At 30.9% G+C, this 24,434-nt stretch overlaps 1 protein-coding gene across 1 annotated transcript in view; it reads right to left on the reverse strand.

Annotated features, from left to right (window-relative positions):
- The window catches only part of LOC129943480 (neuronal acetylcholine receptor subunit alpha-7), a 387,414-nt gene that overhangs the window by 49,385 nt on the left and 313,595 nt on the right, over positions 1 to 24,434 (reverse strand). Inside the window, exons 7-9 of the mRNA XM_056052973.1 lie at positions 16,363 to 16,438; positions 15,834 to 16,028; positions 9,984 to 10,070 (exon numbers count right to left, since the gene is read on the reverse strand). Coding sequence (XP_055908948.1) covers positions 9,984 to 10,070; positions 15,834 to 16,028; positions 16,363 to 16,438 — 358 coding nt within the window. The remainder of the gene's footprint in view (positions 1 to 9,983; positions 10,071 to 15,833; positions 16,029 to 16,362; positions 16,439 to 24,434) is intronic.

A 24,434-nucleotide genomic window follows, 5' to 3' on the forward strand; every position in this document is an offset into this window, starting at 1 on the left:
ATCGTTCGGGGACTAAGGACTCCCAATTACTACTTGCTGTATGCATCAGCTAAATGTGAACCAAGATCTTGCATATAAGTTAAAAGAAGCAGAGAGACTTGAAACAGCAAGAGAAAGCTTCTGGCTGGAGTCGGCTTATCTAAGCGAAGCAAAAGGCGAGCGTCATTATCGTTATTGATGCGAATATTTATCATACAGTTTGTGTGGGGTAGCACTTTCATAGACTAGGCGTCGTTCTTAAAAATAATCAATTGTCTTTTCATTAAATTGAAATTAATTTCCCGCCTGGCCTTAATTCCCATAAACGTTCTACAATTTGTATTAAAGTTTTTTCCTATCCTTAAATAAATAATAAGCATGGAAAAGCATGCGGACCGAATGGCATACCAGCAGAACTTTATAAGTATGGAACAGCAGAGCTAATCAATCGACTGACCAATATATATAACAATGTCATGGAAACAGGAATGATACCATTAGAATTCAAGGAGTTCATCATAAGAAAGGGAGCTTGGCCGATGTGTCGAATTATAGATTAATGTACTTTCTAAATGCTTCATATAAAACATTCACGCTGGTCTTGCAAAAAAGTTTTAATAAATGGAAAGAAGACAACAAGCTCTGAAAGTGTTTCAAGCCGGCTTAAGCAACAGGTTATTCGACGGTTGACCACATTTTTACCATTAAAAGTATCATAGAAGAAACATTCGTCAATAAGGACAGGAAGCTATATACCATTTTCGTTGACTTTAAATCTGCATTTGATATGATCGATAGACATGAGCTTATCTTCAAGCTGTATAGTAACGGAGTGTTATGGAAGTTCGGGAGAGTTATTCAGAATCTATATGTCATTAAAATTGCTAAGGTATGGAATGAAGAAGAGTTGTCGAGAGGGTTTAAAACACAATCGAAAGTCAGACAATGGTGTACATTGAGTCCGAGTCTGTTCGTCTTGTTTAGTGAAGATCTCACAGACCTCTTACCAGGTGGTATAGACTTCGCCGGACAAATAATAAAAGCATTGATGTTTGCGGACGAAATTTTTCTTTGGGCAGCATTACCGGAATCATTGCAGTTAATGATAAGCCGCCTGTATCAATATTGTCAGCTTTGGAGTTTGATGGTTAATCTTAATAAATCAAAAATTTTCATTTTTAAACGAGGAGGAGGCCGTAATTCAGCGAAAGAAAAATAGTAGCAGCGCTTCAAGTAATACGAACCAAAACAAATTGGTGTGCTGATTGGATACAATTGGCAAGAGAATGTGGAATAAAACTTAACCTTTTGTGTAATAATCAGGCTGATTCAAAACCTCCTTTATACAAGCTCATTTCCGCAGTTTACATAAACAACGAGATAAATACTTGAATGACGCCACAGGATCTACATATGCACATACAGGCAGCTCTACTGTCAACTTAATCACAACTTGGAAGAAAGGAATTATTTTAGGGACGATAATAGCATTGTCGAAGTTTCAAAGATGGTTAAATTGAGAGGTGAAGTTATGGAGCTGAATTTTATACCTCATAGAGATGACTTACCAATTTTGTATATGCTCATGGTGCAACTTAAAGGAAAGGGAAGACGTTTTACACTTTGTTCGAAGATGTCCAGTTCTTAAAGAAATTAGAAGGAATACTTTTGGTAGCGAAATACTGACGCAAAATCATGTTATATGGCCATGCTTTTTGTTTGTAAACTTTATACAAAATTGTAATTAACGTTTTCAAAATAAAAACCAATCTAATCTAATCTATCTATCTTTGGTAATTTCCTATTGTACTATCTATGGATTTCCAAAAAAGCAAGGCTAATGTTTCCATCAAAATTCCTGAGAGGGTTCTGTTGTTTTAAATCTCACGCGGAATGTGGTATAAGGATAATAATTTCCGATGATTTTATCAAATTCCAAATTTGTATTTATTTAAATATTCTAAGTGATATTTCGCCGCTGGCTGTAGTTGTCATCTATTATAAGCACACTAAATCTTCAGTTGATCCCATTAGAACAGATTTCCGAGTTTCAACATTTCAAGTACCACCATCATCATTCAAATAAAGCCCAGCAATGAAATCCATTAAATAAATTAATATATCTAAAAGTCGGATATAAATCATTTTATTTCTTTGTTCCGTTTATTTTGTTTCGTTGTTGTTTTTAATGTTGGTCAATTTCAACACAAAAGTCCTTTTTAATATTAATTTTATTTTATTTTAAATTTATATATAGATACACCATACCTAAATTCCTACCAAATTTACAATTTGTGATTTATTAAAATAAAATTTAAAATAACGTATGGATTTAAAACCTACATTACGTACTTAAAAATATATAAATCACTTAAAACACTTTATAGTCGATGTATATTTATGTTAAGAGTATAAAATTGAAACCCAAAAATAGAAAAATAAAATATATTCATTGATAATGGAGTTGCAACTCATCTATCTTTGTTTTTGTTGTTTTCTTTTTTTATTTTTTTTAAAAAGCTTAATTCTAATTTCGTTATTAAAAAATATTTGAATTTTAATATTATTTAGTGTGAGTGAATATGTGAATTAAGTTTAAAATAAAACAAAAAAGCTGCCTTTTTGTGAGCAGGAAAAATGTATTTCATGCTTTATTATATACGAACATAATAATATATAAGTACGTTTTGTACGAAAGATTGATGAATATTTGCTTTGTAATAAATTATTTGGTTTAGTTATGCGAGAGTTTATCAAAAAGGACATTTTGAATATGAACCATAAAAAAAATTAATTGAAAATTTGTGTTGGTTCAAAATGTGTTTATGTAGGTTCCTGTGTATAATTAAAAAACAAGGTATAAACTTCAAGGAATTTGGTGTAATTAAAAATTAGAAAACAAGTGTAGAATTCAAATTTTATTGCTGCATTATCAAAGATTGTATAAAGTGAAAGTGAAAAAAACAGTGTTTTATGAGATTTATTAATTTTTTGTATTCATTAGTAAAATAGTTTTAAATTTCGAAATGAGATAACTTACAAGTAAGATACCTTTTTGATACAAACTAAATCAAGTTCTTAAGTATAAATAATTTCATCTTTTGTTTTACTTCATTTATAAATACAGTCTTGTAAAAGAATGTAATTTTTAAACAATCATTACGTTTTATTTAACTGATAGATTGAGTTTTACCTAAGGATTGGTACTTCAAATTTTACAATCACCAATCTTTTGACCCTAAGAAGACAGACAGACTTTGAAAAAGACTCAGATCTACTTAAAACGAAGTTCTTACAAGAACCATTCAGCAACTTCGTGTAAAAAAAAGTTAACATTTCCCAATTAAAAATTTAATAAAAATATTTTTCTTTTTGAAACCAAATGCTAATGAACTGATTCTTAAAACGACTCGGAGCTCTAATATAGACACAAAAGTAATAAGCCTATACTAATTTTATAAATGGGAAAGTTTGTTTGTTTACTTGTTTGTTTGTTTGCTTGTTTGTTTGTTTGTTTGTTCGTTCTTCACGACACAACGGAGCAATATTAGGACATGATTTTTTTGTATGGAAGTAGTTATGTGGCTTAAGAGTGTTTTAAGCTTCTTTTTACCGCTGTAAAATATCTCATTCACAGCTTATTTGAGCAGATTCGGCGATAACACTTATAATTAGATAATTAATATATTTTTTTCTTTCTTGAGAACACTAAATAGTAGCATATCATTTGGTGGTGAACGCTTTTGAACAAATCATAATTGCCTGTAATTAGGCGTTTCCCTATAATGGAAATTGACGGACGAAACTATACGGAAACACTTTTAAAAATAGATGGACGGTGCAAAAACGATGCTGAGGGCACTAATAAACGATGTCGTTTTGAAAATAAATTTAAACACATTGCTCGAAGCAGCAGGTGATATGAGAGAGAATTAATTGACAGACACAGTCATGGATATAGAACAGAGTACCTCATAACCAGTAGAGTTTCTGAACTCAGTTGAGCTGTCTGGTATGCCTTTACATAAGTTGCATTTACAAATTATGTTAAATATGTTAAGGTACACGACTTAACAGGTGATTCAAAAAAGGTGACAATGTGATTATTCCTCTAAGTAAAATGATTCCTACAGATTTACCATTTCAGTTTAAACGGCTTCAACTCCCAATTCAAGTTTGTCGTTATGACAATGACGATGAACAGAAGGGCCAATATTTTTTGTTGATAAGTTCTTTAAATTTGGCATTTTCAGACGAAAACATAATGACGTTTAGAAAATAATAACTGGTGTAACAGACTTCCAGAAATTACTATAAATCTTCTTTTTTTTTGGGAAAAAGTCGATACAAAAATTAATAAAGCTTAAATTGATGGGTGTCGCTTTATGATTTAATTGATGGGAAAGTCGAATGGCTACAGAGATCGCCAAATCATTTTCCGACCGAGTTACAAGTAACCTCTCTCAAAGTTCTCTGCCGCCAACACAATGTATCGAAAACCAGTGGCAACATTGCCAAGATGCAATCAAAGAAGCCGCCTCTGATGTGCTGGGTTTCAAACAGCCACTAACAAGGAACCCCTGGTTTGATGAGGAATGTCGGCAAGCAAATGCAGCCAAACAACAGGCACGCAAAGCGGCGCTTTATAAAAGGACGAGAGCTGCTCATGAGATCTATGAGCAGAAGAGGCGAGAAGAACGCCGACTTCTCAAAAGGAAAAATAGAGGGCATGAGAAGCGTGTGGTCGAAGATGTTGAGAGGTTTAAAAGCAGGAATGAAGTTACAAAGTTTTATGAACAGGTGAAACGAAATTCACAGGTACATAAACCTAGAACCGGAGGCTACAAAGACGAAAATGGAAACATCATAGTGATACCGCAGTCAATTCTGAGGATATGGAAGGATCACTTCTGCAGACTGTATAACGGCGACGAGGAACCGAATTCCGCTGCCAGGCAGGATGATAAATTCAGCACAGAAGACGAAAGCTTACAATCCCGTCCTCTCAACTAAGATGAAGTAAAGGTTGCTATATCTAAGCTGAAGTCTAATAGAGCCGCTGGAGCAGATGGCTTGAATGCCGAGCACTTTAAAGCAGTTGGAGATAAACTAAACTGCACCAACTATAGAGGAATCAGTCTATTTAACATCGCCTACAAAATCTTCTCTGGCGTAATATGTGAACGTCCTTATCAGTGTGGTTTTAGACCAGGAGAGTGAAGAGTCCATCAAATATTCACAATACGGCAGATCCTGGAAAAACCCAAGAAAGCCAAATTGACACCCACCATCTTTTCATCAATTTCAAGGCCGCATATGACATAGTATAACGTCAGCATCGACAGACGTAACTTTGAGGTAGTCAAGGATTTCGTCTACCTAGGCTCCGCTGTAAACGCAGAAAACAATACCAGCGCTGAGATCAAACGCAGAATAACTCTTGCTAACCGCCGTTTCTTTCGATTAAAAAAGCAATTGAGTTGTAAAGTCCTCTCTCGAGGGACCAAAGTGCTGCTTATTATCCCCGTTTTAAGATGCAGAAGCATGGACTATGACAAAAGTGGATTAAAGCTCCTTGAATCGGTTCAAGAGAAAAGTTCTTCGTGTGATCTACGGTCCCGTACCGTATGCATCGTAGGGGAGTGGAGGAGAAGATGGAACGACAGCGCAGTAAAGAAAGACCGCGGATCAGGTGGCGTGAACAAGTGGAAAGTGACTTCACCCAACTTGGAGCGCGAAACTGGAGACATCTAGCTAGTGACCAAGCTAGATGGAGAAGTTTGTTGGGTAAGGCCCTAGCTCACACAGCACTGTAGCGCCACCTTAAGAAGAAGAAAAAGAAATTGATGGGTGTACTTGACATAAGACCAAGGTGGTTCAGCTTGAGGGTATACTAATGGCCAATTCTAGAGGAGCAAGTATTGCTTTTTTTCTAGAGTATAATTCGGTAAAAAGTGCGAGGCAAGAAACTTTACAACAATGGTGTTTAACCTGATGATTCAACGATGCTACCATCAATTGAATGATCTACGTTCAAGATTGTCGAAGAGATTTTAGTAAGTTGAAGGAGCACCAGTCAAACCAAAATATGATAAATATACCTGAGCTTTATATATTACAGCCAGATCAGAAAGGGACACAACTTCTGGAATCGCCTTGGGAAACACAAATATCTAGCGGCATTTTTGGCGACATCATCATCATGTGATTCTTCTACGAGAGGTTGATGCCTGATGGCGATACACATAAGAAGAATTTCGAGGGTTTTTAGATCCCTAGATTTTGTACGCATAGTCACAAAATGGTAAATTATGTGTTAACGCAACATAAAACGACCAATATATAGGAAGCATTGCGTTTTCGAAGTATTAAATGGTATTTTATTCTTGATTCCTTACTTAACAATGCTGTATTTGCCCATTGCTGTGAGCAGACTTGTGAATCCAAATCGAATATGAAAATTGTCACCGAAATTTTCGACAGAAGATCATTTAAAAAAGTATCGTAGACAGAAAACCACCTTACAACAATTTATACAAAATGTCAAAAACCCCAGAAATTGAAAGAACTAAGGTTAAAATTAACGTGTTTTAGGGGAAAAAATTACCGAATGTCGTACTAAGAATGTTCTGAGTAAATAAGTATTCGTTTTTTCGTATTAAAAAAACAAAACAAACAAAACCTCAAATGATTATTTTCGAGACGACAAAAATCACAATTGACAGTTTTTGTTAAAAATGTCATTATATATTATAGATTAAATTTCGCCCCATACGTGGGCTTTGAAAACTATCAATTTTAAAGGAATATCTATATAATGCATCCACAATTTAGGAATATGACGAACCTTGTAAGCGTGAGATTTGAAGACCACCAAAAACGAATATGAAAAGCGTCACCGAAATTTTCGACAGAAGATCATAAGTAAAATTTAAAAAGAATATCGGAGACAGAACACCGCCCTGGGGAACACCACCATTTATTTTGTGTTTCTCATACTTGAACCCATCTTATACTTCCTTGTATTGCATCGTCCGAAATTAAATTTCTAATCCAACGAAAAATGAATTCGTCAAAGCAGATGGGATGCATTTTTGATAAGAGAAACTCATGCTGAACTTCATAAAATGTTTTTGAAAAATCAAGTGCAATAATCCTAATTCACCGTCGTACAACAATTTATACAAAATTGGTTTTTTTCCAATGCACAAAAGAAATTGAGAGAAATAAAATTAAAAGTAACGTTTCTTAGAAGAAAAAATAACAGAAACCTGTACAAAGAATGTTTCGGTGTTTGTTTTTCTAAAATAGTGATATTTCGTTTCGAAAATATGTATTCGGTTTTTGTACATGAACAATTTTCACAAAAAAAGAATTCAAATGATTATTTTAGAGACGACAAAAATCACAATTGACAGTTTTTGATAAAAACGTCATAATATAGAGTTTTGACTTATTAAAAGTAGATTACGTTTTTGTATGGATATCATGGAAGTCACAAATTGTGGCTCTTTGGTATCGGAATACGAAAATCTCAAAAAAACATTTAGACAATACTGAACAAAGTTTTTGTGACTTATTTCATAAGGTATCAGTAAGTTCTGCCAGAAATGAATTGTTAGATTTTCGGTTTGAATTTTTTGGTTAAGCCATTCAATGATAATATAACTAAAGATCTGAGCCTTAAGATCTATTTACAACTGACAGGGAATTTAAAAACAAATGGATTTTGTCTCGTTATTTTTTAACCTAAGATAATAATTTCCAATATTAATTATTTTAAAAATATAATAATATCAAAGTAAATAAGAAATTCTATCTATCTGTTACAGTTTTAAATGTTTATCGATTATTGTCTTAATTTTTTTGTAACCATTCTCCTAAACGACCTTACTTCAATACCTTAATAAAATATTAAAAGTTCACTTAAATATAAAATAAAAAGATACTCATTTCATTTAAAAACAAAAATTTTAACAAAACAAAATGAACATAAATAAAATTTTAGAAATATGTTTAAATATTTTTCTTGCACAAATTTGTTCTCTGATAAAAAACAAATATGTTTCGTTGAAACATAGTTATAATTCCGAAACTTGTACCATGTCTTATTACTCGTAAAACACCTAATAATAATAATTCTTGTTGTTTTTGTCAATGAAATGTTTTTGGTTAAAAAAAGACTCTGATTGTGAGTGAAAAATTGATAAGTTCAAAAAATTGTGCATTTATAGAGAAGTAACAATAAAAAGGTTATATGTTTATTTTATAAGTTCCTAGGTCTACCAATCGACTTAGTACGTGATTTTTGGTTTTTTGTTTTCAATCATTCTAACTATTGTAATGAAGACTGCATAGGTTTGTTTTTGGAAAAATCTATCAATGCAAAGCTAAGAGGATTTAAAATTCAAATAAAATTATAAACTTTTAACTTATCATGCATGTAATTCATAATATTAGTTTTTTTTAAAACTTTCAAAATCTGGTTGCTGTTTCGAAATGTTTTATATACACAATGTTCTTCTACCATATAATGTTTTGTTAATTTTCTTTTATTTTTGTTTAACAGCTTACAACACAATTCCAATTCAGGGGAAGTAAAAATTGTTATGTTGTTGTTGGTTTTTTCTACACTAATAAAAATGTTGTATATTATATATTTATATTCCTTATCGAATAATATATTATTAATATTTTTTGTCTCACTGTAGAAGGAAGGCTTCCTCAAGTATACCAAGTATCAAATGACATTTTTCTCCTGAAAAAATGATTTTCAAAACTCCATTTGTTTTTCCATTTTGTTTTTTGTTTTTTTTTTTGAAAACACAATCGAAACAAAAAAAAACATTTATAAAAAAGGTATAAGAGGTATTTATATATAGATTGTATATGAATAAAACATAAATATGATTATATTGATATTTTTGGTAAATTTTTGAAAACATCAAAAAAACACATACACTTAGAAGATGTATTTCTGTGGCCATTGATGAGAGTTTGATGGTTGGTAAACGAATTTCGGACACTCGCATGTGGGTTTTTATTTTGTTGTATATAAAGTTTTATATACAATTATCTATATAGATTTTTTTGTATATATAAATATGCATATATATGAGTATATTTACACTTGAAAATGTTGCGTCGATTAATGCCGATATAATTTTTGTTGAAATGAAATAAGAAAACGAAAAACAAAAACAAAATACAGAAACATAAAACATCTAATATGAATGGAAAATGTTTTTTCTTTTTTTTTGTAACAAATAAAATAAAATTTTAAATAAATTAATATATATTTTTTGTCAACTATGAAACAAACATATCCCTGGTAAATATATATTTTGGAAATATACTCGCATCAAGCATCCATTTATTAAGAAAAAGAAAACTAAAAATTAGCACAAAATTATAAATTAACATAGAAACCGCTTATAACAAAAATATTTAAAATTACAAAAATTATAAAAAAAATTGTCTAGGACCATTTTTTCGTTCGCATACATTATTTTGGCAGTCCAAAACAGAATTGAAATATTAAATAAAATTTTGTCTTTGAATATTTTTTAAAACATAAAACATTTAACATTATACAAAAAAAAAAGTAAAAACAAAAATTCGCGAAAAAAAACATAAATTTTCTATAAAATTGAAATATTTTGATTTTCATATAACTCAACGTTGTTTCAACTACAGGACACACAAAAACCCCAACGGACTTATATGAAAAATTAAAACAAAATAATAATTAGGTAGATATAGCAGATTTTTTTTTTGTTAATTGTATTTATCTAAATTTTGTTTGTTTCTTTTTTTCTTATGAAATATTTTGGAGGCGAGAAGGATTTTAAAATACATTGAATGTGTTTTTTGTTTTTCTATTTTTTTTTTGATTTTTGAAAGTTGCTTTTGCGAGTTTTTTTGTACAAAAATTTTAAAGTTTCATTTTTTTTGTATTTTGGTATTTTTAAAGAGAAAATTTCCCTTTTTATTTGATCTTGTACCTATAAGAGGAACAGCATCCGACGTTGTCGGCATTGATTCCGCAACGAGATTAAGGAAAACTGTTAATGATAGAAGTATTGTAACGCCTGCAAAAAAAAGTTCGAGAAAAAAGAAAGAAAAACACAAATGTAAGAAATAGAAAAAAGAAAATATTGTTTTGTTTTTTTTTTTGCATTTCTATGTTTTTGCTTCAAGTTTTTTTTCTTTGTTGCTAAAAAGTTAAACAATAATAAATTGTAACACTTGAAGAAAAAAATTAAAATTTGTTAAGACATTTTTTTTTATTTTCAAGTTTGTCCGAAATCGTTTTGTTTACCTTCTGGAAATATTTGTTTAATAAAAAAAACTTAATTAAAGTAAAATGTATATAACCTTATTTAAGAAAAATAAGTTCTTAAATTGGGACCTCGGATTAAGAAAAAAACTAAACGTAGACATTTTTTTATCATATCATTGACTGTCTGTTAATTGTTATAAACTGTGTAATAATTTAGAAGAGTTAAATAATTTTTAAATTTACACTTAAGCCTAATTTGCAATTTAATGAAATAAATTAGTTATGAAGTTTTCTCTTTTACAGAAGAATTTCAAAACACAAACATTAATCTTCTTCGCTGCACTTTACTGCAAAATTTAAGGCATAAACGTATGAAACATGTTTAAAAAAGACCACCTTTAGAACTATCTAGAAATACCCCTCCTTAATGTTTCATATAACATCCTATAAAGCTCGGAGTAAGGATTTACTTACAAAACATTTTCAAAAAACTCTTTTATTTTAAATGCCCTAAAAAACTACTTAACGCAAAATAGGAGTTCTTTTGACAGTAAAGTTAGACGATATTTAATCCCGTGGGCAGGAAAGAAAAGAGCAAGAAGTTCAAATTCCTTACTAAAATAACAACTACGTTCTAAATATACAAATTTAGCTAAAAACTCAAGGAAAAATGTTTGAACTTTAGACAGCATAGTTTTAAGATTATGTCACAAATTGTGGACACAAATTTTAGTAGCATATACAAAAAAATTGTTGAAATAGCCCAATTTTTGTTAAAAACTACTTTCGTAAGAATCATGAAACTAGTTAATATTAGTATCTCTAATATTGAAAGTTTGATAAACCTTAGATCTCCCACATGCAAACAATTGAACAATTTGATAATGAAGTTTAAAAATGTATTGCTAATTTATTGCAATGTCGATAATATTGCAAATATTTCGAACTTGAAAGATACATAAATGAGCTGATTTCGGAAACAAGATTTCCAATTGACAAGACAGTCTTTAACCGTCTAATGAATCAATTTGTAAAAAAATGATTTACTAAGTAGATTTCTGAAAAGCCTGAAAAGAACTTAGATGTAAAAACCAGTCAATAAAACTCAAGATGGCAAATAGATCGGAAACCCGAAACAAAAAGCTGATATTTATGCTGAATATCTCGGAAATGTACTATTCCAAAAAAATACGCCTACAGCTCTCTCAAGTTTGTTGATAGGAACATTAAACGTAACACTTAAAGAAGTAAGAAGCATGTGTCAACATGAGTTATTTAATACAAAATCTTTAGGATTCGATCTTGTTACTGTGCTTAAAGTGCTTTGATAATTGGAAAATTGAAAAATTTCATAGCTATACCTAAACAAGGTAAGTCACCAACAGAAGCAAAATCTTACAGAAAAACTTATGTACATCAATCATGGTAAAAGTTGTTGAAGAAACTGCTACTAAAAAAAAACTCAGCAAAACAATAGACTTATTTTAAACCATAAGTTTTAAATTGATTTAGAAATAAACATTGAACAATAAACAAATTACATTGAATAACGGATGTGGTGGAAAAAGCACTTGAAGAAAAACAAGTATACTCGGCTATATTTTTAAATGCTGCTCAATCAAAAGTTTGCAACTTGGAACTTAAGTAAAACTGCATATGATTCTTTCCAGGCGTTACTACGAAATACTGAAATTATATTTTATGAATCGACTTTGTTACGGCTAATATTACTTAAAGCAATAGAAGTCGATGTACCACAAGGAAGTGTCTTAGGACCAAACTTGTTTCTTTTATGAACAACTTCGCTGATGATACTGCAACAGTGGTGTCCAACAGAACTGTTGTAAATGCTACACAAAAATTGAAATATGCAATCAATTGAACTAGTGTTAGGACGTAAAAATTGCGTATCAAACTAATTTTTTTTTTATAAGTAGCGCACACTCAAAGGGATATACTACCCTTTTTATGTAGACACAGTGTGAGCACTAGGAAAGGAAGAGAGCGGTTGAAAGGAGATGTCGGTGCACATTGGTTTTGAATTCCTGAATATTGCAATAGCTGGGAAAGACAGAGTGTTGCAAGGCATTCTACATTCGCATAGTACGGCTAGAAAACGAATTTCTGTACTTGACAGTACGACCGAAGTTGGGCTCGAGGGTATATTGATGAGCAATGAGACAAAATTGAACCATATAAGTCTTACAAACAAACCCATAAATAATGTTTGAACAATACAAACAATTTTGCTCTAATACTCCCAACTCTTCATCGTGCCCAACAATTGAACCTCTCACGCTCGTCGTTGTTGCATAACGACCTGCATTTACACATTTATAAGGTAAAATTAACTCAAGAACTAAAGCCTCTTGACCATTTCAAGCGTTGCGTCGTCAATGGTCAGACTGTCGGTAAGAAATAACAGCGGATGACCAATTTTCGAAGAAAATTATCTTCAGTGATGAGGAAAATTTCCAAAAGCAGAATTGCTACGTTCCGACGAAAGGTAGTCCAAGATAAATAAAAAATAAATTAGAAGGCGCAACAGTCCGTAGAAAACCAGGGCCTAGTGACTTAGAACTCTCAACCATTCCTGTGTGCAGTACCAGTGAAAAAAACTTTGGATGACATAGGCAGGGATCGAACCCAACACCTCTCGCATGACAGTCACTTTTTTTTGTGCCACCATGCCTATTCTACTTAAAACTAAAACCTTAGACTATAAAACGAGTATGTAAGCCGCCAAGGCTTAAAACCCCATCCCGACTATCAAGCGCCGATTGAAGCCACCAAAACTGGTTCTCCTGCTTCACCCTATCAGTTCGGTCAAGGAGCTCTGCTCCGCCTTGTGACATGACGTCCCGATTGTATAGGAGGCGCCTATCCACGGCTCATCGTCTGACGTGGTAGATTAGCGGACCTGCCAATCTATCCTGTATCAGACCGCATCTATCTAAAAAGAATATGGTGGAATGACAGCTCAAGAGTGCACTTTCAAAATACTCGTGGTTCGGATAGAACGCCCCGAAAATTAAATTTTTGGTCGAAGACATAGCTCTTGCTATGTGACCTCGAACGGGTTTATCATGAAATTGTCAATTTTGTTGATTCGAGCCCCGTTGTATAGGACCTCGTTGGAATAGTAATGCAGGTAAGAAGTTTCGGCTGTTTGATATAAGCGTGTACAGCGTCGAAAGCACTGCCGCTCGAACGATTGAAACTTCTCCATCCATGGGAAGGGTCAACATTGAACCACACAGGACAACCATCAACGATCATCGGCCGCATGAGACCAATGTAGCAAACTACCTTCAACCTGGGGTCAAGCCGAATGCTGTAAACCAGCAGTTTCGTCAGAACGAAGACTCCTCTGGCCCTGGTCAGAGCAGCATTTACTTGTATACGTCTGTCGAAATATAAATACTGATCTAACCAGAACAGTCCAACGCACTAACTATCATGTTACGGGTACTACGCTAATCTAAGTGTGATTATCAAAAAACCAATGCACCCACAAAGTGTTAGTGTTTGGTGCGGTTTATGGGCTGGCAGCATCATCGGGCGGTATTTTTTCCAAAATGAGGCCTGCAGGCAGTTAACGAACTTTTTATGGTCCGATTTGGAAGATATGGATGTGGATATGTGATAATCTGATAGTTTAAAATAAGGACCAAATATTCAATTTTAGTGGATCTTAAAGTTCATTCATTTTATTGACGAAGCCATTAAGCATGAAGCTCTTCATCTGAGTAAGTGCTCTATGATTTAATTTTTGAAAGTAAATTGTCAGAATTTGAAAGCGTGTTCTTCCTTTTAACGATTCATGAAGCATAGCCAAACTTTACTGAATAGACGCTTTCGTAACCCGTTAGCTACGCTCTATTCTGAAGATCCGGTGGCTGCTAACCATTCCTAAAGTTGAGCTGTGAAATAGGACTGGACAGAAAAAATTGGACGTAGATATACACAGAGTAAACCTAACGACAATATAGCAAAACAATCCGTCCAATAGAATCCCCAGGGTAATAGACGCTTTGGAAGATCAAAGACAACTTGGAGGTTATCAGTTTTGAAGCAGGGTCGGTCTTAAGGTATTCAATCGTGGCAACTGCTGCGGTCAATTGCGGTGAATCGGGATAGGTGGAAGGATCTTGTTGCTGCCCTAAGCTCGAGGAGGAGCTTAAGCTCTGCTGTACTTGCAGCCGGACAACATATATACTGAATAGAAATGTCAGCACACTTTGACATTCTCAACTGTCAAACAATAAATAACAACAAACCACCTTAGAAAAAGCACCCATTACCCATTCAAATTTCATGATTTTTGGTATTTTCAAATAGATGTAAAAATAGAGCACTATCCACTCTTCAAATATTTTAAGCGGACAATATCAAGTACACTTCTGTTATTTCTAAGAAAATTACGTAGACTTTATATTAAAATGAAATCAACCCAAAAAATGCTTAAAAATTCCAAACAATAAACTCATTGTTCCAATCGCTTTGCTCTGAATGGCTACCATTTATTTATATATACAATTCTTTTTTCAGAACTCCAAAAGTGATCATAACAAATTGAAAAATCCATTTTCCAGTAAAATACCTAATAAAATATAAATGTTTATATAAGAAATAACCCACCACCCTGAGTGCATATCCTTCACAAAAATAAAAACAAACTCAACCACTATTAAATTACAAAATCAATGAGCCATTTAATTCGCCCATATATAGAAAGATAATAAAATAACAAAACGAGAAATAAAAAAATAAAAACCTTATACAATTAGCTTTTGTTTATATTCTCATCAGACAAAAATAAAAACAAAATACTATAATTGGAAAACTCAAATTCAATTCTATAACAAAAGCTTATTTCTTCTTCTTTTTCTCTACCGACTCCGACACAATCAGTCAATGATATGAATGAATAAATGGGAAAGGATGCAGGAGGATCTGAAGGACTAAAGGGGAAAAGGGGGCAGTAGAGTTTGTTTGTAGTCATCATCATCATCATCATCATCATCACTACATTTTTCTGAAGGGTTTTATATTTCAAAAAGCAGTTGTAGTCATTTTCCAAATATCAGACTCTTCTATCTTTCTTTGTGATTTTGATTTGTTATCTTTTTGTTTTTGGAAATGTTTGTTGGGTTTTTCTATTGATGAAGTATCATTTTTCATTTGCCCCAAATTGCAGCATTCCCCTTACAACTAAACTATATTTTAGATGTAAAACAAAACCGACAGAGATTTTGAAACAGAAACAAAAACAGATATAAAATAAAATTTGAAAAAAAAAAAAACAAAATCCATTGTAACAACAGATTTAATTGAATTTCAATAATTCCTTTGTTAGAGGCATTGAGCTGTTTAATTAAAAACATTTACCATTGATCACTCATCCGTTCGTTTTGTTGCTATATTATTTTTGTAAATATACTTTTTTTTATCATGTTTCGAAACTCTGAAAATCTAATCTAAATAATATTTTATGTATACATATATTTTAATAAATTTGAAATAAAAACAAAATAAACGATTAAAATATTATATTCAAAATTTTACATACCTAATGTTAATTTCTCTCCGGAATCGGGTGGAAGAGTAAATCCTAATAAAGCCATCGATGATATTAACACACACGGTACGATTAAATTGAAAAAGTAATAAAGTGTTCGTCGACGTATTTGTATCGTAAATGTAACATCAACGTAAGGTTCGGGGCAGCATGCATAGACGATTGTGTTCTTTTTTCCTGGCATGGCTAAAATTTTGTTTGAATTTTTTTTTTTGGTTTGGAAATAGAATTTAATTAGTAAATTTATTTTTTAACAATTTTTTTTTATATTTATATACAAAAAGTTATTAACTAAGAACTACAATCTACGTCACAAATATAACAATTTGTTGTTTCTACGTAAAATTAAAAACCGTTTTTATTGGGTTACAACTACTTTTCTGTTTATTGTAAAAAGCATTCAAAATTAAAAAAGTTTATAAACAATAACAACTACGCTTTATTATATACATTGAGAGAGAGAGAGAAACAGAGATAGAGAGAGTTTTTCTTAAGTGAAAATTTGTATTTTTTTACTAACCAAGCAAATACCACTCGCCATTTGTTATGAAATCGGAAAGATCCCCTCCATCTTCGGAATTCAAAACCAAATCCAACTGTTTGTAATTAATTATTATTAAGTTTTTTTTTGTCGGTGCAATAAGCCAAAAGGTATGTATATATTTTTTTTTAAAAGGATAGAATTGTTGTTGGTAAAATATATATGAAATAAAATAATATTAATTTTTTTTAAATACACAGAAATAACTATACATAGAGATTTAGAGAGAGAGAGTTATAGTGAGATAGACATAGAGAGAAAGTAAGAGATTTGAATGTGTTTGTTTTTTAAAAAGGTTTTAATTTTTTAGGAAAATACAAAATTATACATTTTTTTTGTTGTTATTTTGTTTAAAGAGAAGGATTTAAAAGGAAAAACTAAATAATAATTTTTTAAAATAAAAATAAAAACAAAAAATTTTTAAATTTAAATTCTATTTGTTGATATTATAATAAGAGTTTTTACTGACGACAATGTTTTCTATTTGGCTTAACCATGCAAAATAGTCTGAAAATTTTGTTTCAAACTACTATTTTCTCACATGATTCCAATTAGAGATGGTTCAGTATTTTAATTTTTTTTTCAATTCTTCATAATATGCGTTGGGATTTTTAATTATGAAAATAAGAGGTGTTTTTCAAAATAAAGTATTCATAAATAAGCTTCAAAGGAAAGCGACTCATGAATTAAATTTGTTAAAGCATTTTGTTTTTAAGATTGAGCTAATGCAAACAAACCAAGATTTACTTCACTTCATACTTTTTAACAATTTTTTTATAAAGAGTGTTTTAAACATTTCCAAATATATCAAAATGAAAACATTTTTTGTAAATTTTGTCAATTTTGTCATTCAGTTTTTATGCTAACAAAAGTAAGAACTTCATTCAAACTTTTAAATAAATAAGATTTATCTAATTTAATGTGTGAATTAATAATTTAAGTTTCGTTTTTATATTTTCCTTAATGCTGACAAAAACACGAGTAAGGGAATTTATAAAGGACCTGTTTAAAAAATTGTGTTAAGATTTTTATTATTAACATGTCGAAAATAGACAACTTCAAATGGCTGCACTATTGACAAAATATTTAGGATATTTTGTTCTTCTAAATTAAATATATACATATATGTCTGAGAAATTTACTCAACTATCAAAATTTTTGATAAATACCTCAAAAATGTTACACAAAAAGTTGATCTATTTTATTAAACTCGACTCAAGAAAAACACATCTTAATAAGGAATAAGTTTTGTTGTTGTAATCTTGCACGTTGGTGTTTCTTAGCAATTAATATTGCTAACAAAAAAATTGAAAAAAAACACTTCTTTTGCTAGCTGAAGAATGCGCAATCATGAAAAAGTTTAATTTGATCATTTGATTTTCAATACAAATATTCGTTCTTGTTGATTCTCACATCGGCTGAGTCCTATGCATTTTAATTTTATTTTTTTTTGTGGGTCTGGATTTAAGTGCCAGATTATCCCTGGGACAATGTCAATAAACCCATTTTTTAATTTGAAAAAAATTATTTGGTTCTTCATTTTGTTTTCATACCAAAAGCTGTTCTTTACATCAAGCTCTGGATTTTATTCGAATTTCTGAAATAATACTAAAAACATGACTGAAGACAAAGGTGCTTTATTCGATTTTATGAACAAATAAGATTGTGTTTCGTAAGCTATCAAGCATTTTTAAATATTATTTTGCTATGTAATGTCCCTTTCTTTGAATCAGACCATGCGAAAAGTATGTCAGAGACGAAAATAAATGAATTTTCATAACCTGAAAGGTTAATGAACAATTTTTTGCTCTGTTTGGTCAAATTTATCTTACATATGCACATATTTTTCTTTGTAGTTCTTAGCTGTGTAAGCAAACTGAGCAGGTTCTAAGAATAGTCTTTGGATTTGCATTTATGCAAAGTACGAGTACATTATTATCATAAAAAAAGGGAACAAAAAATTGCAAACCGAAACTGAAACATAATTTATGTTTTTATTTTTAAGATATTTTTTTTCATAGACTTCTTAATTATGTTCAAAATGTATACGAAATGTCTTGTAAACTTTAAAGCTGATGTTTTTTGAGAGTTTGAAAACTTTGGTGGAGCTCTAATTTACATATCTTACAGAACATAAACTTCAAAACTTCGAGTTCAAAAAGGTGAAAACAGGTTACTGCAATTAAACAATATTTTTACTCGATAGTAAAATGTTTCCTCACATTTTGCAGGAAGAAGTTTTTGATCACAATTTCTATGACTGATAAGGAAATTGTGTAACAATCAGTAGAAATTATTAATTTAACGATATTGTCATTTCGTATTTGTGTTTTTGTTGTTTTTTTGCGAAAGACCCTCAATTAAGGAAAAAAAATCCTTTGAAGCTTATTTAAACAAAATTTCATTTAACACCTCTCAATTGTAAACAAAAAATTGAAATTTATAAAAAATTAAAATTATAATTTGAAAAAAAAAAATAATAATAAATAAATACAATTTCATTGATAAATAACAAATATAGAAGATAAATAAATTGAAAAACAAAAAAGATATTTGCGCACCCTTTTTTTTTGAATACCACAAACAAAATGTTCATCTCTAAATTAATATACAGACGATGTTTTTTGGATATTTCACACATAGTTTTGAATTGGTTTATAAATGTCGTGATTTTAACAATATATATTTCATCTATACAGCTATGGTCAAAATAATAGGAACATTTCTCGTTTATTCCATTCAAATAAACAAATAAAGCTAATGAGTTATGAGTCAAGAGAGTTGTCTAAAGTTTACCAGAGTCCTGCAAAAATTGTTACTTAATGTCATATAAATGTACAAATTATGAAGACTACAGAATACATCATTTTTAAATAACTTAATGAGAAAGGGTAATTTGAAGAACAACACCTAGAACCCATCTATTTATACCATATGCAAATATTCGGCGAAATACATTTCAAAGTATTTAAAAAACAAATTTGTTAATTTGGAATGGACTGAAAAATATTTGGAGTAAATGTTCAAGATGGTAGCATAATACTTTAAATTTACTTCTCTTAGGTAAACATGTGTCCATAGCTTGTTTTCATTAGGATAACGACTGTTATGAGTTTAAAATAATATTAACGAAGCTTTGATAAATAATTTTTAAGTGCAATTCTCTTTAAATTTTTCTATCACATAAGGTTTTAAAAATATGAAACTTTAAATAGGTGGTAAAATACAAAATATAAATATATACAAATCATTATAGTGTTTCACTATTTTAAATCATTTAAGTAATCCACTTAGTTTTTGTAATTTCTCAATAGTTTTAAATTTAGATTTAAGTAAATATTGTGAATTTAAAGTAAGCATTTAACGTGTTTAATAAATAAAAAAGACTCATAGGGGTTCATTTGACTCTTTAAAGTTTTCAGCAAGCTTTAAATTTATTAATCTTCTCGTTTTGCAAAATTCGATTTAGAAATAACTTGAAGTGCTGATTCATAATGAATTTAGGTCAGAATTTAAATTTAAAAGATTTATTTCGAAAACTTTGTGTTATAACCTTAAGACTATGAATACGTAGAAGAATCAAAAATTGGTTCAACAACGTTTTGTTTGATCCTGATATGTTTTTAGCGTTCTTTTAAGATTAATGTATGGCAGGCTTATAAAAGAATGCAATCTTTTATGAATTCAATAGTAAGATTGTAACCAATCATTTGAACTCAAAAAGATTGTAATCATTTCATGTATTCTTTTGAAGTCTTTGTATTTACTTGAAGTCTTTATATTTTTAAGTAAAATTTCAGGACACAAATTTGAAATTTTTGATTTTTATCATTTTTAAGCGGAATATTGTTATTGTACCCGGGTCATGATGGCTAGTGCGTTGGACTGTCATTTAAACGACGACGTCTGCATTAGCTTTGTTAAAGCCTGTAGCAAATGGACTTCAACATGCAATTTATGGCATCATCATGGCAACATCCAATAAAGGCACTTTTTAAAACTAACACATTAGGAAAGTTTAACAAAATGTTTGCTACTAAAATAAATGGTTGAAATTAAAAAATGTTGCCTTATTAAAAATTGAGTGACGTTCCTATTATTTTGGCCAAAGCTGTACATACATATGCAGTAGAAGAAGAGTAATATGATTAAAGTGGAATGAAGGAGGGTATAAGGGTTTAATATATGAATATAGTAATAAAATGAACATTTTGATTGTGGTCGGTTGATTGTGGAGTTTTATTTAAATAAATAAATAATCTGGTTTTGCAATTCTCAAAAACGCAGTGAGTTTTTGTCTCGTGTCATTTAAATATTTTATTTTATTTCGTTTTCATTCAAATGATACACAAATTTGATATTAATAAAATATTTTATAAATTGTATGTATGAATACATTTTGATGAAGTTAAAATTTGATTCAATAACATAATTTTTTTTAAATAACGTTTTTTTTTGTATATACAATTTATATAGAAAGAGAGAGAGAGAGATAAGGAGCGAGCGAATGAATAAGAGAGAGATAATATGGATGTGAAAGGATGTATTTATATACTATGAACAAATTTAATACGCTTTTGGGAGTTTTGGGAGTTGTATCTATTTTATGGATTTAGGTATTTAGATTTTGACACTCTGTTTTTGAAACGATGTGATGATATGTTTTTGTTTTATTAACTACTAACTGATAGTTGAGGATTTTATTTTCATGCCAATATTATGTGAAAATTGTGTGCAACAAACAGATTATATTATCAATCTAATTTTGGATTATTTTTGTGTGTTTTGTATTTTATGACTCAAATCCAAACCAATTCGCAATGTGATATGATTTGATTAGGGAATAACCATTGAAGTAAATACATATTTTGGTATTACGCTTTTAATTTAATTTACACTGTGGAAGTTGAATATATACAATTTTTTGTACGGTGTTGATTTGATCAGATTGTGGTTAGAACAAATTTTAATATTTTCGGACTATAGTATCAAATAAAATATATCCTTGTTGTTCAATGGGCACTATATAGCAATTTCTTTAAGCTTAAGTCAGTAGATATGCCTAGGTGTTGCAAATTTATAAACTCATCGAGAAACAATGATGGTTTTGTTGGTACCTATTAACTTTTTGTGTAGCAATTAGAAAGTCTATAAAACATAATTTAAAAACCGCTCATAAAATATGTCTGCAAATATTAAGAAAGTGCATATTTCAAGTCTTAACTTAAAAAGGATATTTCAAGTCTTAACTTAAAAAGAAAATATCAATTCATTTCTGCCACTTCTGTTATGTGAAGTTAATAACATTTCATCTGAAAGTATGATAAAATCAAGTTTCAATAAGGACATCTGCTTTATCATAAAAACAAGAATGTAATACAAATTTTGCAACAAATTCTCAGTTTTCTATACCTATAAAATTTCAAATTCATTTTATAGCTTGTTTCAAGGCTTGAAGTTTATATGAATTTTGTATTAACACACATAAACTCATCTGTGTCGTAAAAGAAAATAATTAAAAATGCAATTGACTTGAGTGCAAAATATACCTACACAAACACTTTACGAAATGGAAAGTTGTTATAGGTGTGAAGAAAACTTGACAATGTAAATACAATAAACTCCTTAAAGAAAACAATAAACTTATTGACAAACAAATACAAAAATTGTTGTCAAGAGTTACTATGGTCTATTTACACTTATGTACACTTTACACTTACACAGAGTTTTAACACTCAGTGTTTTCGAGTATCTAATATTTCAGGAGTGTTATTTTTACAAGAAGGGTCAAGTTTTCATTTTCAATTAAGTTTTAAATGACACACAGAACCTTTAGCTGCATAATATGTTTGTTAAAGAACATACAACACCATGGAAGACTCTCAGAAATCCTATGACAGAAGTGGTACGATTTTCTGAAGTTTCTTTTCTGGAATGAACAGTACTACCGAGAAGTGAAGATGAGGTTTTTTGAAAAATAAATGTCGAAAAACAATAGGATGAAGTCACATAATGAAAATGGACAAAAAACAGTGAGTTTAGAAAACTGAAACAACAGTGGCATCATAATGCAAAAGCACCATCTTATCAGCAAATTTAAGAAGATGATTGATAATTTCCTTTGACATTATGAAACTTCAAACCATTAAAGAACCCAAGACACAGTTACAGAGGATTTTAAAATACGGATTTGTGAAACTTTTTTTTTAATTAAATGCAAAATTTTGGAGATATTTCAAAAACTTCTGTATTGGATTGAGATACAATCAAAACATTTATAAATGAAACTCGACCTTGTTCATATGGCTTCTGCTGGAACGTTTGCATCGGTCGATTTGTTGGTCGTTGTTGTCGAGAATTGGCCAGGTACTTTTATGGACGAAGTGGTAATTCATAAAACGCATATTTTGCTTATTGATGAATCCATTTAGTCAAAAATTAGCTTCGTCACTGAAGAACATTTTGCCAAATGGTAAATCGCCTTCAATTTTTAAGTTAGCTTGATCTTAAATAGGTGCTAATTTAGATCCTTAAGCAAAACTTGCCATAATGTAGTCTGAACGATGACCAATTCTTGAAAAGGCCGTGGAATTTACAGATTTGCTACGGACATCTGAAAGGCGGTGATATTTTTGACATTTTGATAGAAAGTGAGTATTATACCTCTGCCGAATAAAATAAGGCGCTTTCCGCTTAAAAAAACTTTCAGAAATATTGAATTTTTATTTCAAAAGTGGGTGCTGTGTAGCTCAAACACTGGGTTTTTTGAATATACAATTTAGTAGATATGTGTTTGTGTCTATGAAACTATAGTTTGCTAATGAACATCACTCTTAGTCTCATCAACTCACCATGGATTTTAACTGCTCAACATAACACTTAAATGGCCTAATTGTCTCAGTAATTAAAATTTGGTTTGGAAATTTTACTAACGCGAATTGGGCAATGATGTTTGCCAGAAAATCATCATGTGACAACGCGTGTTTTTATTTTGGCGCCTACGTTAACAAACGAAAAACTGGGTCTCAGAAAACTATTCTAATTCTGAAGCTGTGGGCGTTTAAAAATCATGTTAACTGAAGTTTTCAGTTTTTTTCTTACTGAAATCAAAGGCATGGAATTAGATGACCTCTGGTTCGTTTAAGATGACGAGCTCATACTTTATAATCGATATCTTATGCATAATACTGACAAACCGTGTTTTAAGCCGTCTTGCTGTTTTTAACATTATTGAAACAATCTGTAAGCTACAACATGAAGTCATCAAGAAGGCCTTGGAGAATTGGAGTTAAAGAATTCTTAACTGTAAAGCCATTTGAAGCAGACATTTGAGTTTGAAGATTGTGTTCCATAATTAATTGGAATGTTTCTTTTAACTATTGAGAACAGAATAAAGAGTGTTTTTTACGCAAAAAACTTTAAATTGGCTACAAGTATTGCAAGCAGAGGGAAATCTGATTACCGATCCTACAGGCACACTAGAGCGATGGAAAATGTACTTTAATGAAATGCTAAACGGTCAGCTCATTAAAGAAGTTGAGGCTGACCAAGGAGAAGCCCATACGCTACCACCACCAAGAATAGAAGAGGCCAAGAAGGCTATTAAAATGATCAAACAAAACAAAGCCCCGGGAGCGCATGGCATATCAGCCGAGCTGTTTCAACATGGCATCTACGTTGCTACTGTATAGGACGATGGTACTGCCAGTTCTCACATTTGAATCCATGACTTGGGTGCTTTGTAAAAGGCTCCCCAACAGGGTCTTGTTGAAAATTGTTTGTTACTTATGTGAGGAAGGACGATTCCGCAGACGCTTAATCATGTTATTGTGACAAAAACTAAGCCCGATTGACTTCGATGGGCTGGACACTTGACTTGTATGAGATCAAAGGCACCAAAAAGACCTTTGTAGTACATTTTATGGTAGGGGACAGCACAGTAGACACGGTACTTATGCTGGAGCGATGGTGTAGACCACAATGCCCGAAGCATTAGGGTACGCAATTGGATGGCGTCGGTTTGAGATTGGGATAGATGGTGAGACTTGTTG

This window comes from Eupeodes corollae, chromosome 1 (assembly GCF_945859685.1).
Source record: "Eupeodes corollae chromosome 1, idEupCoro1.1, whole genome shotgun sequence".
NCBI lineage: Eukaryota > Metazoa > Arthropoda > Insecta > Diptera > Syrphidae > Eupeodes > Eupeodes corollae.